Source organism: Oncorhynchus clarkii, chromosome 11 (genome assembly GCF_045791955.1).
Source record: "Oncorhynchus clarkii lewisi isolate Uvic-CL-2024 chromosome 11, UVic_Ocla_1.0, whole genome shotgun sequence".
NCBI classification, from domain to species: Eukaryota; Metazoa; Chordata; class Actinopteri; order Salmoniformes; family Salmonidae; genus Oncorhynchus; species Oncorhynchus clarkii.
In genome coordinates, this window is record NC_092157.1 from 30732749 (window position 1) to 30746664 (window position 13916).

The 13916-nt window shown below is 44.2% G+C and overlaps 1 protein-coding gene across 3 annotated transcripts in view; it reads right to left on the reverse strand.

The window, feature by feature from the left end:
* LOC139420430 (drosha ribonuclease III) overlaps window positions 1–13916 on the reverse strand; it is a 138043-nt gene that overhangs the window by 32019 nt on the left and 92108 nt on the right. For all 3 annotated transcript variants that reach the window (XM_071170555.1, XM_071170557.1, XM_071170556.1), the window contains exons 26-28: window positions 8203–8308; window positions 6760–6901; window positions 1078–1160 (exon numbers count right to left, since the gene is read on the reverse strand). In XM_071170555.1, the coding sequence (XP_071026656.1) occupies window positions 1078–1160; window positions 6760–6901; window positions 8203–8308 (331 nt within the window). The remainder of the gene's footprint in view (window positions 1–1077; window positions 1161–6759; window positions 6902–8202; window positions 8309–13916) is intronic.

The following is a 13916-nucleotide window of genomic DNA, read 5'->3' on the forward strand; positions in this document are numbered from 1 at the left end:
TACTTTAGGGAATAGTGGCCCCTATGGGGCCAGGACAAAAGCACCCACCACATTATCATATAGGGAATAGGGTGCCCTTTGGGACGAAGTCTGAAAGGCTATGTGAAGAGATGTGTTGGTCTTTTTCACAACTTTTTAGTGGAAGTGGAAATGAGGTGCTCTCTCTCTGTAGTCGCACACACACACACACGGTTCAGATCCTCCATGGCCACCCACACTCCCAGGAGACCCACACAGACAGCAATTAGTACACCATTGTAGGCTGAGCCATCACCTTCACACAGTGTGCAGGATGTGTGTGAGTGTGTGAAGGAGGTAGCCGTAGTGTGTGTGTGTGTGTGTGTGTGTGTGTAAGCAGTAGTCTCTCTTGACCATTCTAACAGGAAGAAGCAGGTCCACCAAGCTATTCATCCTACAGACAGAATGTCTTCTCTAAAGGGAGGGAGGGAGGGAGGGAGAGGAGGGAGGAGGAGGGTGGCAGGTCCACCAACCTATTCATCTTACAGAGACTCACTTCTCTAAATCTCACCAATTTACTGATACGTCACACCCCCTGCCATCTAATACGAGAGGAGGCTTAACTGAGGTCTTTCTGAATGAACACCACACCCACCACCTGAAACACTTGAGAAACAACAGCACCTTAGAACAGGTCAGTGTGCTGGCTACACCAGTGGTGGTAGGGGATCAATATCTAAACAGTCAGTAACAACCCAATATAGTAGCTAGCAAAGACCCAACCGGAACCGGCGCCCATTAAAGATGACTACAATAGGACTGTACAGCCATGCTAAGACCGTTGAGGAGTCGAGCACCACTTGAGTGCCGCTCGTCAATGCTAGTGCTATTAGTTTAGCCATTAGCTTCCGTCGCCTCCCCTCTCTACCGGTGGTACATAGAGAAGAGAAGAGTGGTCATTGATTGGCGAGTGAGTGGCCTCTCTCGCGGTCGTGGGGATGCTGGCTGTCGATGGGATCAGAGGAGAGTGAGTGCGACCTCACCTTCAGACATGCACGCGCTCAGACGCACAGGGGAGATTACACACACACACACACACACACACACATGCTCACTCACCTTCAGTCGAGGGAAGAAGCAGACGTTCATGAAGGTGTGAACGTACTCCAGATCCTTATCGATGTAGAGCGCCGCGATGAAAGCTGCCCGTGACAGAAGAGAAGAGAGGAAAGAACAATGAACGAGGGATGAAAGAGAGGAGAGACTACATAACGGAAGGGATGAAAGGGAGAGTCGATGTTTAAGAAGTAACGTCGTACAAATATAAAAACTGCTTTGTGGTTAAGAACAACATTAACACGAGAGAAGAGGGGGGAGGTTATGGAATGGGTATACTAGAAGGGGGTTTATATATCGACTGAACGGAACCGGATGGACCATGATGGCTGGCTGCTGCCTATCTGGGCCCATATATACATTTCAGGGTAGCAGTGCTGATCTAGGATCCTTTAAAAATATATATATTTTAGATCATAATGAATAAGGTTATATGGACAGATCCTAGATTGGCACTCCTACTCCGAGATGCTTTGTTGATATTGGCCCTGGACTCAATAATAAAGGCTCCATACAAGTTGCACAGACATCAAAAGGAAATGGAACATAATAACACACTAAATATAAAAATATGATCTTCCACCATAGTTAATGGAACCGTGCTGGAAAGGACCATTTAAAAAGATAATATTTCTGCCAGAGCAGCAAAGTTAGCAGTACCATAGTATAAAAAAGGGTAATATAACCTAGTCTGTCTACTGTCAGACTGTACAATAACAGCCTCTAGCTCTTAAATGATTTCAAAGTCATCTTTTTAACAATTCAGTTTTCCCATCAAGAAAATAAATGACCTGTATTATGAATATAAGTGATACATTCTTATGCTGTTTTCGATGCAAATTTTAATGATGTAAATTCTGCATTTCTTCAGTTTTTCTGTAAAGTATTGTGCAGAATGCCCTTGTTCATTTTTGTGTCTCTTCCCAGTCCCTTCAGACTACACACCAGTCACCCCCCTTGTTCAGGTTCTCTAAACCATTTTTGGGTCTCCTCCCAGTCCCTTCAGACTACACACCAGTCGCCCCCCTTGTTCAGGTTGTCTAAACCATTTGTGGGCCTCCTCCCAGTCCCTTCAGACTACACACCAATCACCCCCCTTGTTCAGGTTGTCTAAACCAATTTTGGGTTTCTACCCAGTCTCTTCAGACTATACACCTGTCACCACATTCTACTACACAGTGTTTTATTCTCACCTTACACACAAGAGAAGGCAGGCTGGAGTCAAAGTGAAGAGAGAAGGTAATAAGTAATATTTCAGATGCCGTGTAGAGAGAGGCTGTGTCCCAAATTGCACATTGTTCCTTATATAGTGCACTACTTTTGACCAGGGCCCCCATGGGAATCGAACCCACAACCCTGGTGTTGCAAGTGCCATAATCTACCAACTGAGCTACACTGCAGTATTTTCATTACTCAGGTGCACCTTGTGCTGGGGACCAAAAAAAGGCCACTTAAATGTGCAGCGGTCACAGAACAATGCCACAGACGTCTCACGTTTTGAGGGAGCATGCACATGGCATGCTGACTGCAGGAATATCCACCAAAGCTTTTGCTAGAGAATTAAGCCACCTTCAACATCGTTTTAGAGAATTTGGCAGTACATCCAAACGGCCTAACAACCACAGACCAGGTGTAATCAAGCTAGACCAATACCTCCACATCTGGCTTCTTCAGCTGCGGGATCGTCTGAGACCAGCCAACTGGACAGCTGATGAAACTGTGGGTTAGAACAACCTAAGCATTTCTGCACAAACTGTCAGAAACGGTCTCAGGGAAGCTCATCGGTGTGCTCGTCTTCCTCACAAGGGTCTTGACCGGACTGCAGTTCGGCGTCATGACTGACTTCAGTGGGCAAATGCTCACCTTCGATGGCTACTGGCATGGTGGAGAAGTGTGCTATTCACGGATGGTTTCAACTGTACAGGGCAGATGGCAGACGGTGTGTATGGCGCTGTGGGAGAGCGGATTGCTGATGTCAACCTCGTGAACAGAGTGCCCCAATGGTGGCTGTCGGGTTATGGTATGGCCAAGCATAAGCAATGGACAACAAACACATTTGCATTTTGAAAGCAGAGATACCGTGATGAGATCCTGAGGCCCATTGTCGTGCCATTCATCAGGTGCCATCACCTCATGTTTCAGCATGATAATGCACGGCCGCCATGAATTTCCTTCAATTGATTGATTGCCTTAAATGAACTGTAACTCAGTAAAACCTTTGAAATTTGAAATATATTTTTGTTCAGTCTAGCTAAATAGCATGACTGTTCATATGCTCAAGAGCAGCACTCAATTCAGCCCAAACCCCTCAACCCAGCTGTCATCATCTCTGCTATAGCATTTGAATAATATTTGAGGATGCAAATAATCTAGTGTGTGTGTGTGTGTGAGCGTGTACGTGGCACAAAGTTCTCCCTATATAATGTTGCCTTTGATGGATTTAAGACGCTCTCTCTGAGTGTTTCATGTTCACATTGTGTGTGTGTGTGTGTGTGTGTGTGTGTGTGTGTGTGTGTGTGTACAGTGCATGTCATCCTCTTGTGTCTTGGCCTTTGAAGAGCATCCAGTATGGTACACCTAGTCATGCTGCTGCCACTTGAGCCCGCCCAATACCGCCCAACCCCTTAATGCTCAGGCCTGGTCTTAGGATTCGTCCCAAATCGTGACCTGCTAGCTACATAGTGCACTACTTTTGATCAGACGCATATGAGCCCTGGTCAAAAGTAGTGCAATATGTAGGGAATACAGTGCCTTTTGGGACACAGTCTCAGCCTTGATGTCTGAAGACTGGAAGGCCAAGTGAGTGGAAGGAGGGCTGTAACATGTCTTTTCACTAGCCATGACACAGAGCCCTCACTCATTCATCAACCCTCCGGTCACCAAGCAAGCAGCAAAGGACTCAGAAGCCAAAAGGACAAGGCCAGGTCCATGTACTCCCACAGGACAATTAAACATCTCTTACTGGCCTTTGGAAAGAGACGATGCAAAACGCCAATAGTTCAAGGTTTAAAGACGTCAAGGAGAGATGAGAGGTCATGTAGCCTATGTACAAAAACATGCAAACAACAATTTTTAAAACCTCAAGGAGAGAGCATTGTCCACAAAGGGATACCACAGATTTACATATACAGAGCATTCGGGAAGTATTCAGGCCTCTTTTCCACATTTTGTTAAGATATAGCCTAATTCTAAAATGGATTAAATACAAATCCTCATAAATCTACACACAATACCCCATAATGACAAAGAAAAAAAATAGAAAAAAAAGAAATATAAACTTTAAAAAAGTATTAAGAAGCTTTGCTATGAAACTCGAAATTGAGCTCAGGTGCATGGTGTTTCCATTGATCATCCTTGAAATGTTTCTAAAACTAGATTGGAGACCACCTGTGGTAAATTAAATTGATTGAACATTATTTGGAAAGGCACACACCTGTCAATATAAGGTCCCAGAGTGAACAGTGCATGTCAGCGCAAAAACCAAGCCATGATGTCAAAATAATTATCCTTAGAGCTCCGAGACAGGATTGTGTCGAGGGCCAGATCTGGGGAAGGGTACCAAAACATGACTGCAGCATTGAAGGTCCCCAAGAACACAGTGGCCGCCATCATTCTTAAATGGAAGACGTTTGGAACCACCAAGACTCTTCCTAGAGCTGGCTGCCCGATCAAACTGAGCAATCGGGGGAGAAGGGCCTTGGTCAAAAAAGCAACAATAGACCTGACGGTAACTCTGACAGAACTCCAGAGTTCCTCTGTAGAGATGGGAGAAACTTCCAGAAGGACAACAATCTCTGTAGCACTCCACCAATCAGGCCTTTATGGTACAGTGGCCAGACGGAAGCCACTCCTCAGTAAAAGGCACATGACAGCCGCTTGGAGTTTGCCAAAAGGCACCTAAAGACTCTCAGACCATGAGAAACAAGATTCTCTGGTCTGATGAAACCAAGACAACTCTTTGGCCTGAATGCCAAGCGTCACGTCTGGTGGAAGTCTGCCATCATCCTTACGGTGAAGCGAGTTGGGAGCATCATGCTGCGGGGAAGTTTTTCAGCAGCAGGGACTGGGAGACCAGTCAAGGTAAAAATGAACGAAAGTAGAGAGAGATCCTTGATGAAAACCTAATCCAGACCGCTCAGGACCTCAGACTGGGGCAAAGGTTCACCATCCAACAGGACAACGACCCAAAGCACACAGCCAAGACACTGCAGGAGTGGCTTTGGGACAAGTCTCTGAATGTCCTTGAGTGGCCCAGCCTGAGCCCAGACTTGAACCCAATCGAACATCTCTGGAGAGACCTGAAAATATCTGTGCAGCAACGCTCCCCATTCAACCTGGCAGAGCTTGAGAGGATCTGCAGAGAAGAATGGGAGAAACCTCCCAAATACAGGTGGGCCAAACTTGTAGCGTCATACCAAAGAAGACTCGAGGCTTTAATCACAGCCAAAGGTGCTTCAACAAAGTACTGAGTAAAGGGTCTGAATAAATATGTAAATGTAACATTTGACATAATTTCTAAAAACCTATATTTGCTTTGTCATTATGGGGTATTGTGTGTAGATTTGTCGTTTTAAAAAACAAACATTTTAGAATAAGGCTGTAATGTAACAAAATGTGGAAAAAGTGAAGGATGCACTGTATAATCCATTAATTAAAGGATATCTATGCCTTGTTCGTACAATAAATGCAAAATGACAATGGTTTGTGTTTAAAATCTCAGACAGAGAGAAAGGAGAGTCCACGGACATACATGCAGTACACACAAAATGGCAATTGATCCGTTTTTAAGAGAGAAGTCAGAAGAGAGACCTTGTAAATACAGTACACATGAAATGACAATGATTGTGGCCCTCTGTAGCTCAGTAGGCAGAGCATGGCACTTACAATGCCAGGATAGTGGGTTCGATCCCTGGGACCACCCATACGTAAAATGTATGCATGCATGACTAAGTCGCTTTTGTTAAAGTGTCTGCTAAATGGCATATATTATATACAGTTACGGTCAAATATATTGTCACCTTTGCACTTTTCTTAAATACTTCCCAATTTTTCTAAAATAAGTTACAATTGAAACAAACTTTGGGTCTCCACACCAAGTTAAGGGATTGCAGCACACCTTTAATTTTTTGTAAACTTCAGTTTACAATTTTCATTTAGAAAATAAAGGTTATGGGTCTTCCAGCAGGACAATGACCCCGAACACACATCAATAAGCACCAAGGAATGGTTCAAGAAGTAACGCTGGACTATTCTCAATTATCGATCAAAGAGTCCAGATCTGAACCACATCTACCTATGCCGAGATCTGAAAACAGTTTGCTGCTGAAGAGTGGGCCAATCGCCCAGTAGAAAGGTGCAGCAAGCTCATTAAAACTACAAGAAACATTTGTCCGCAGTTATCTTGGCCAGAGGCTGTTCAACCAAGTACTAGCTCCTGGGTGCCAATAATTTTGTCCCTGTCATTTGTCTTTATTAAAACACACAAAACAATTGTTAACCTAAGTTTATAGAAAATTGTTCCGCCATATTGAAAACCAAATAAAGTGTGGAGATCAAACATTTTTTTTCTTCTTCAAATTCTACTTATTTTAGAAGAAAAAAGGGAATTATTTAAGAAAAGTACAAGGGTGCCAATATATTTGGTGACAAATGTATATTCAAAAGGGCTGTGAACTGTATACGTACATTCCAGCAGGTCAGCAAGGGTCTTGGTCCGGAGGGCCACTGGCCGTTTAGTTTTGTCGTTAGTGATCGCAAACTCCTGCATGCCCAGCTCCTCTGCAACTTTGGCTTGGGTACGGTTGTTGACCAAGGAGCTACGCAACAGCTGTGGAACACACACACACACGCAGAAATCAAATTTAGCTCAAACACAGACATATCCAAGTCCCAGATGCACTTTTGCACATATTCCCCCCCCCCCCAAAAAAACAACAACAACATATGGACTAACACATCACAGATGCTTTACAGTGCAGGATATTCAATGTTTCACTCACATAAATATTACATTGTGACTCAAAGCTATCCAGATGAAGATATGTCAAAACAAGACAAGTGCATTTCCTGCTCTAAAAGAGACAGCTGAAAACATGATAAATATAATTATAGCAGAGGGGAAAAGAAAGTACAGAAGTAGAGATGAGTTGAGAAAAAGGCTGTGTGACGTCTTGGCTAACTCAGTCTCAACGACACACAGTCACATATAAAAAGCTACACATGTTGAATGAGCACTAATCTACTTGTAATCCTTTTGAGTCGGAGTCTGTTTCTACTCTTGGTCAGGCCGAGACCATCACATCCTCAGTAGAGCTTGGCGTCACTTAGCTATGCTTCACTGCAGAGCTTTTATCCCATTGATGTCACATCTACTCTCTTCCACTAACAAATATCTAACTGGAGATCTGATTTTACTTAGCAGCTTTTAGTTAAGACGTCTCTATGACAAATTGGTTCCAGAACTAACACTGTATGTTCTTTCTTTCTGACTGCAGAGAACGGAAGAAAAAGGAACCAAAAAATAAAGAGTGGCTTTTTCTTGGGGGCGGGGCATTCAATATTGATTGAAAATATGGAAAATTCATGAATGGAATGTTCCGGAGGTTACCTTTATATAAGAGGCACACAGAAACACCCCTAACACCACACACACACTGTTACAGCACCATCAATATGGAGAAAGTCCATCTCTCTCCATCTGTACTCTACTGCCATCACAGGGGAGAGAGAGCCTCCTATCAACAAAGGGCCAGCTATTAAAGACAAAGCCATTTTCCCATACAACAAATGGCTACCCAACTCTCTTGTGCTCTCTCTTTCTCTCCCCCTGACACACTTTTTTCAGCACACAAAGACATGGGAAGAAAGAGCGAGGGACACAAAGAGGAGGGAGAGTTAAAGAGAGGTGCACTAGTAAGTGCAGTGGGGGAGTAAAGGATGCAGTGAATAACAGAGAAAACAAAGATACGTACACACTGCTGCTTATAGATGTTCATAGTAAAGGGACGAACCGACGGGGAGACAAAGATGGAGGGAGAGCGATGGAGAGCACAGAGAGAGAAAGAGGAGTGCAAGATGAGGAGGAAGAAAAGATGGAGAGACATTAGGGGTTTGCTTGGAAGTCCTTACCGTTAAGTGTCCTTCGTGGTGGTCGGGGAAATGGATGAAGAGGTACTCTGTAGCCACCAGCTGCATGATGGAGTCTCCAAGGAACTCCATCCTCTGGTTGTGGCCCCTGGAAGACAGCGGGAGAAGGGGTAGGGGTGAGGGAGGGAGGAGAGAGCGGTAGAGAGAAGCGGAGGCCGGGAGAGATGGGTAAAAGAGGGGTGAGGGAGTGGAAAGACGGGTTTATTCAGGTACACAGCATTTTGGCTTCAACTCAAAATGCGGTTTCAACTTTCAGTCAAACCCATGGGGTTTGTTAAAGCTGCAATATGTAACTTTTTGGGTGACCTAGACAAAATTCACATAGAAATGTGAGTTACAGATCTGTCAATCTCATTGAAAGCAAGTCTAAGAAGTGATAGATCTGTTCTATGTGCACCATTTCTATGCTTCCCGTTTTTAAGTTCGTTTTTGCATCTTTTAATTTCGGTTTTGTACACCAGCGTCAAACAACAGAAAATACAACATTTTGGGCTATGGAATATATATTTCACAGTGGTTTAGACGGTACAATGATTCTCTACACTTGTTTTCTCACATCCACTGAAATTAGGTGAACTATTAGAATTTTAGCAACTAGGAAATGGCAGAGGGATTCTGCATAGCGCATCTTTAAGAGTTGCGTGCTGAATGAGATGTCCTAAACCACTCATGTGCACGCACGCACAAAGTCTATACGGTTACTGTTAAATAGAATTGCAAGCTTGGATTGGATAAATGATACCGCTGCACGTAGGTGAGTTTCAATTGATTGTGTTGCATTAACTAGGACAAGCAGACACGCACAGCACGTGTGCAAACACAGGCGTGCACAAAAACACCCTTTCCAACATTAAACCCCCACCCCTACTGATATCTATGGATGTGTTTGATCATCTTCAGTGAGTGACCGAGCATCATACTTTCTATGCAGTAGTACCATGCTGGACAGGGGGGTGCACTTTACTGTAACTGCAGTGTGGTAGAAGATGGAGGAGAGGCGCTGCGCAGCAATGCTCTTTAATTAAACAGAATTATAGATCAGTGTTGCAGATGTAGGTTGATGTTGTGCCAAGGAGCCAGGGCGGGTAGCACAGACCACAGTGAGAAGAGTGGATCCAAGGGGGAGATTTACATAGATATGGTTGCATCCCAAATGGCACCTTATTCCCTATTTAGTGCACTACTTTTGACCAGGGCCCATATGGCACTAGTTAAAAAGAGTGCACTGAATAGGGCATTATTTGGGAAGCAGCCAGAGATGTGAGGATCAGCAGGTGAGAGCAGGAGAGTACAGTTAGAGATGAGGGGAGAGAAGGAAGGGGGGAGAGAGGGGGGAGCATCACATCAAAGGTCAGAGATTATTGTCCCCTTTCTGTGGCGTCGGCTGGCGCGTTTTATGTTATGCGGCATATCTGAACTGGGAAATTCTTCTGGAATGTGCTTCATTAGGATGGTGAGAGCAAGAGCGCGAGAGAGAGAGAGAGAGAGCGAGCGAGAAAGCGCGAAACGAGTGCTGCAGCATACTGTACCTCAAGATGTGTGTGTTAGATGTGAGTGAGCATGTGTTTGTGTGAGAGGAAGAAAAAGAGCGAGAGAGAAAACGAGAGAGAGAAAAAAGCGAGAAGGCGTGTGAGAGAGGGTCGGGGAAGAAGAAAAGCATTTCAGTGTGAAAGGCACAAAGAGCCGTCCCTTATTCCCACCAACAGGAGGCACAATGCAGCGGTAGTAGTGGGTAGGTTAAGGGAGGGGAAAGCAAGGGGGAAATTAAAGTAAAGTGTGAATCCCAGGTCTTTATTCCGCCCTGACTTTCAACTAAAACACCTTTAACAGCTTCAGGAGCACCACGTTTCAGGGACGACTGTTCCATTTTGTAGCGCCTGTGGGAATGTATGACTGTGTGCAAGTGGCTTTTCTGCGACTTGGGAGTTCTATCTTTTAGGGGACTAGTGTTCCCCACAGCAGGGGTCCTGATCCGACCGGGGAGGCTACACAGTACATTCGGAAAATATTTAAAAATACAACCCTTCCCTTTTTCCACATTTTGTTACGTTACAGCCTTATTCTAAAATAGATTAAATAAATGTTTTTCCTCATCAATCTACACACAATACCCCCTAATGACAAAGCGTAAACAGACAGACATTTTTGAAATGTATTAAAATACATTGAATTATGTATTCAGACCCTTTGCTATGAGACTGGAAATTGAGCTCAGGTGCATCCTGCTCCCATTGATCATCCTTGAGATGTTTATACAACTTGATTGGAGTCCACCTGTGGTAAATTAAATTGATTGGACAAGATTTGGAAAGGCACACACTTGTCTATGTAAGGTCACACAGTGGACAATCCATGTCAGAGCAAAATTGTCCGTAGAGGTTCGAGACAGGATTGTGTTGAGGCACAGATCTGGGGAAGGGTACCAAAAAATGTCTGCAACATTGACGGTCCCCAAGAACACAGTGGCCTCCATCATCCTTAAATGGAATAAGTTTGGAACCAAAGACTCTTCCTAGAGCTGGCTGCCCAGCCAAACTGAGCAATCGGGGGAGAAGGATCCTTGTCAGGGAGGTGACCGAGAACCCAATGATCACTCTGACAGAGCTCTAGAGTTCCTCTGTGGAGATGGGAGAACCCTTCCAGAAGCACAACAATCTCTGGACCAATGCACCAATAGAGTGGCCAGACAGAAGCCACTCCTCAGTAAAAAAGGCACATGACAGCCCGCTTGGCCCCTAAAGACTCTCAGACCATGAGAACCAAGATTTTCTGGTCTGATGAAACCGAGATTAAACACTTTGGCCTGAATGCCAAGCGTTACGTCTGGAGGAAACCTGGCACCATCCCTAAGGTGAAGCATGGAGGTGGCAGCATCAGGCTGTGGGGATAATTTTCCAGCAGCAGAAACTGGGAGACAAGTCAGGATCGAGAGAAAGATGAATGGAGCAAAGTAGAGAGAGATCCTTGATGAAAACCTGCTCCAAAGCGCTTAGGACCTCAGACTGGGGCGAAGGTTCACCTTCCAACAGGACAACAACCCAAAGCACACAGCCAAGACAACGCAGGAGTGGTTTTGGGACAAGTCTCTGAATGCCCTTGAGTGGCCCAGCCAGAGCCCGGACGTGAACCCAATCGAACATCTCTGGAGATACCTGAAAATAGCTGTGCAGCAACGATCCCTATCCAACCTGACAGAGCTTGAGAGGATCTGGAGGGAAGAATGGGAGAAACTCCCCAAACACAGGTGTGCCAAGCTTGTAGCGTCATACCCAAGAGGACTCGAGGCTGCAATCGCTGCCCAAGGTGCTTCAACAAAGTACTGAGTAAAGGGTCTGAATACTTATGTAAATGTGGTATTTCTGTTTTTTTATTTGCCCCAAAAATTTGAAATCCGTATTTGCTTTGTCATTATGGGGCATTTGTGTGTAGATTGCCGGGAAAAAAATGTTCCATCAATTTTAGAATAAGGCTGTAATGTAACATGTGGAAAAATTAGAGGGGTGTGAATTTCTTTCCAAATGCACTCTATATAACCTGAGCGGAGCGAAGCGGGAGGAGAGTAGTGGTGCGGCCTCTCGTGGTTTGGGATCATTGATCCTGGCAGCCATTGAGTGACCTAATCATTAGGGGCCTATGAGAAAAAGGGTTGCTTCCCAAATGGCACCCTAATCCCCTTTATATTGCACTACTTTCAGGTAAAAGGTATGACACTACATATGGAATAGTGTCCCATTTGGGAGGCAGCCGAGGGGATTTAGTGGGTAGAGACTGAGCTGGTCTCCGGTCTCTGGGATCTCTAAAAGGGGTGAACTCACAGCTCCACGTCCTCCAAGAGGTCAGCCTCTATCCATCTACTTCCACCACCATGACGTTACTGTGTCAGTGTGTGTGCGCGTGCCCGTCTCCTCTATTAACTGTACTTTCCTATTGTACAACCTTCATTCCAGTTTCCAGTGTAATGAGATCAGTCTTAAGGTTGCCCTACATCAGAGGTGTCAGACTCACATTGCTACCGACCTCTTGTTCTCAATGAACACAATTCACACTATCTGAAGCTAGATTTGATTAAATTTCAAACTCAGTTCTATCAGCATCACATTTTAATCAATGATGAAGAATTGTGGGCGGTCTAATTATTTTATCATGAAAGGCTGGAAATGTTATATTATCTCCCCTCAGAGAGTCAAATCAGACGCACTGACAGCATTACAACGCTGCAGAATTTAGATGAGCTGGAGTCGGATGTTGGATCGGCTATTGAGCTCGAAATCGACGTTGCTGATGAAGAGTCATCTGTTTCTTATGTTCACTGAGCCTCCGCCTCCGATGCCTGAGCCTCACCGCAGAAAAACCAGAACTGAGCCAACATACGTTGATCCCAACTGCCACGGTGAGACAGAATTCTGGAATGAATGGCACGATTTGGGTAGAAAAGACTGACGAGAGCGCAACAAGGGGGACTTCACAAAGACAGCAGGCCTTACACCTCAAGTAAAGAGACATTTCCAGAGCACTGGACATATCTCTTTGTTTATGTGCTGTCATGACTCTCCTGGGAGTGGGTCAAAGGCCTCAAATGAGCTTGGTATATAGCTTACAACCGTTTGATCCGGTTTGGACACGTTAACACTCGGTAGTAAATTAGGCAGGAGGGGAATCTCTCCCTTTTCTATTTTTGTGATGATAGGATTGTGATTTTAGTTCTCTAACGAGATCATAGCAGCTGCTATGAACAAGGCAGTTAACCCAATGTGCCTAGGCCGTCATTGTAAATAAGAATTTGTTCTTAACTGACTTGCCTAGTTAAATAAAGATGAAATAAAAAATTTAAAATATACTTTGCCTCGTAACTAGACACGCCGGAGGGAGCTCAAACACCCCTTTTTACTCGAGGGTATAAAAGATTGAGTTAAAAATTAACATACCGTAAGAGTAAAACCACCAGCTGCGGCTAGGTCTTCAAGGGGTCGGAAACTTTCCAGAATCTTTCCGGGAATTTTACATGGGAAGTTAAGCCAGGTAATTTGGGGAATTATGGTTAAATTCATCAAAACAGTTAGCTTATAACAGTGAACCTTTTTTTGTGGGATTATAGACATTTGTGGGATTATAGGCAATTCTAGGTTTTGTGGCATATTTTGGTTAAACTATCCCCAATTCAATGGAATTGCAACCCTCTGCATGAACAGTGCATTCGTCCATCACATGTGCAGTGTATTCTTCCATCAAATGTACAGTGCATTCTTCCATCACATGTACAGCTGATTCTCAAGATCTTGATAATTTGCAAATAAATTCATTAAAAATCCTACAATGTGATTTTCAGGATTTTTTTCCCTAATTTTGTCTGTCATAGTTGAAGTGTACCTATGATGAAAATTAAAGGCCTCTCATCTTTTTAAGTGGGAGAACTTGCACAATTGGTGGCTGACTAAATACTTTTTTGCCCCAATGATATTCTTGAGTTTACTTCGGGAGATGGTAACTCGTTAACCTCTCTGGGATATGTGGGACGCCATCCCACCTGGCCAAAATCCAGTGAAAATGCAGAGCCCCAAATTCAAATAAAGTACAATAAAAACTTGACTTTCATGAAATCACACATACAATACACCAAACTAAAGCTACACTTGTTGTGAATCCAGCCAACGTGTCAGATTTCAAAAAGGCTTTACGGTGAAAGCAAACGATGCTAT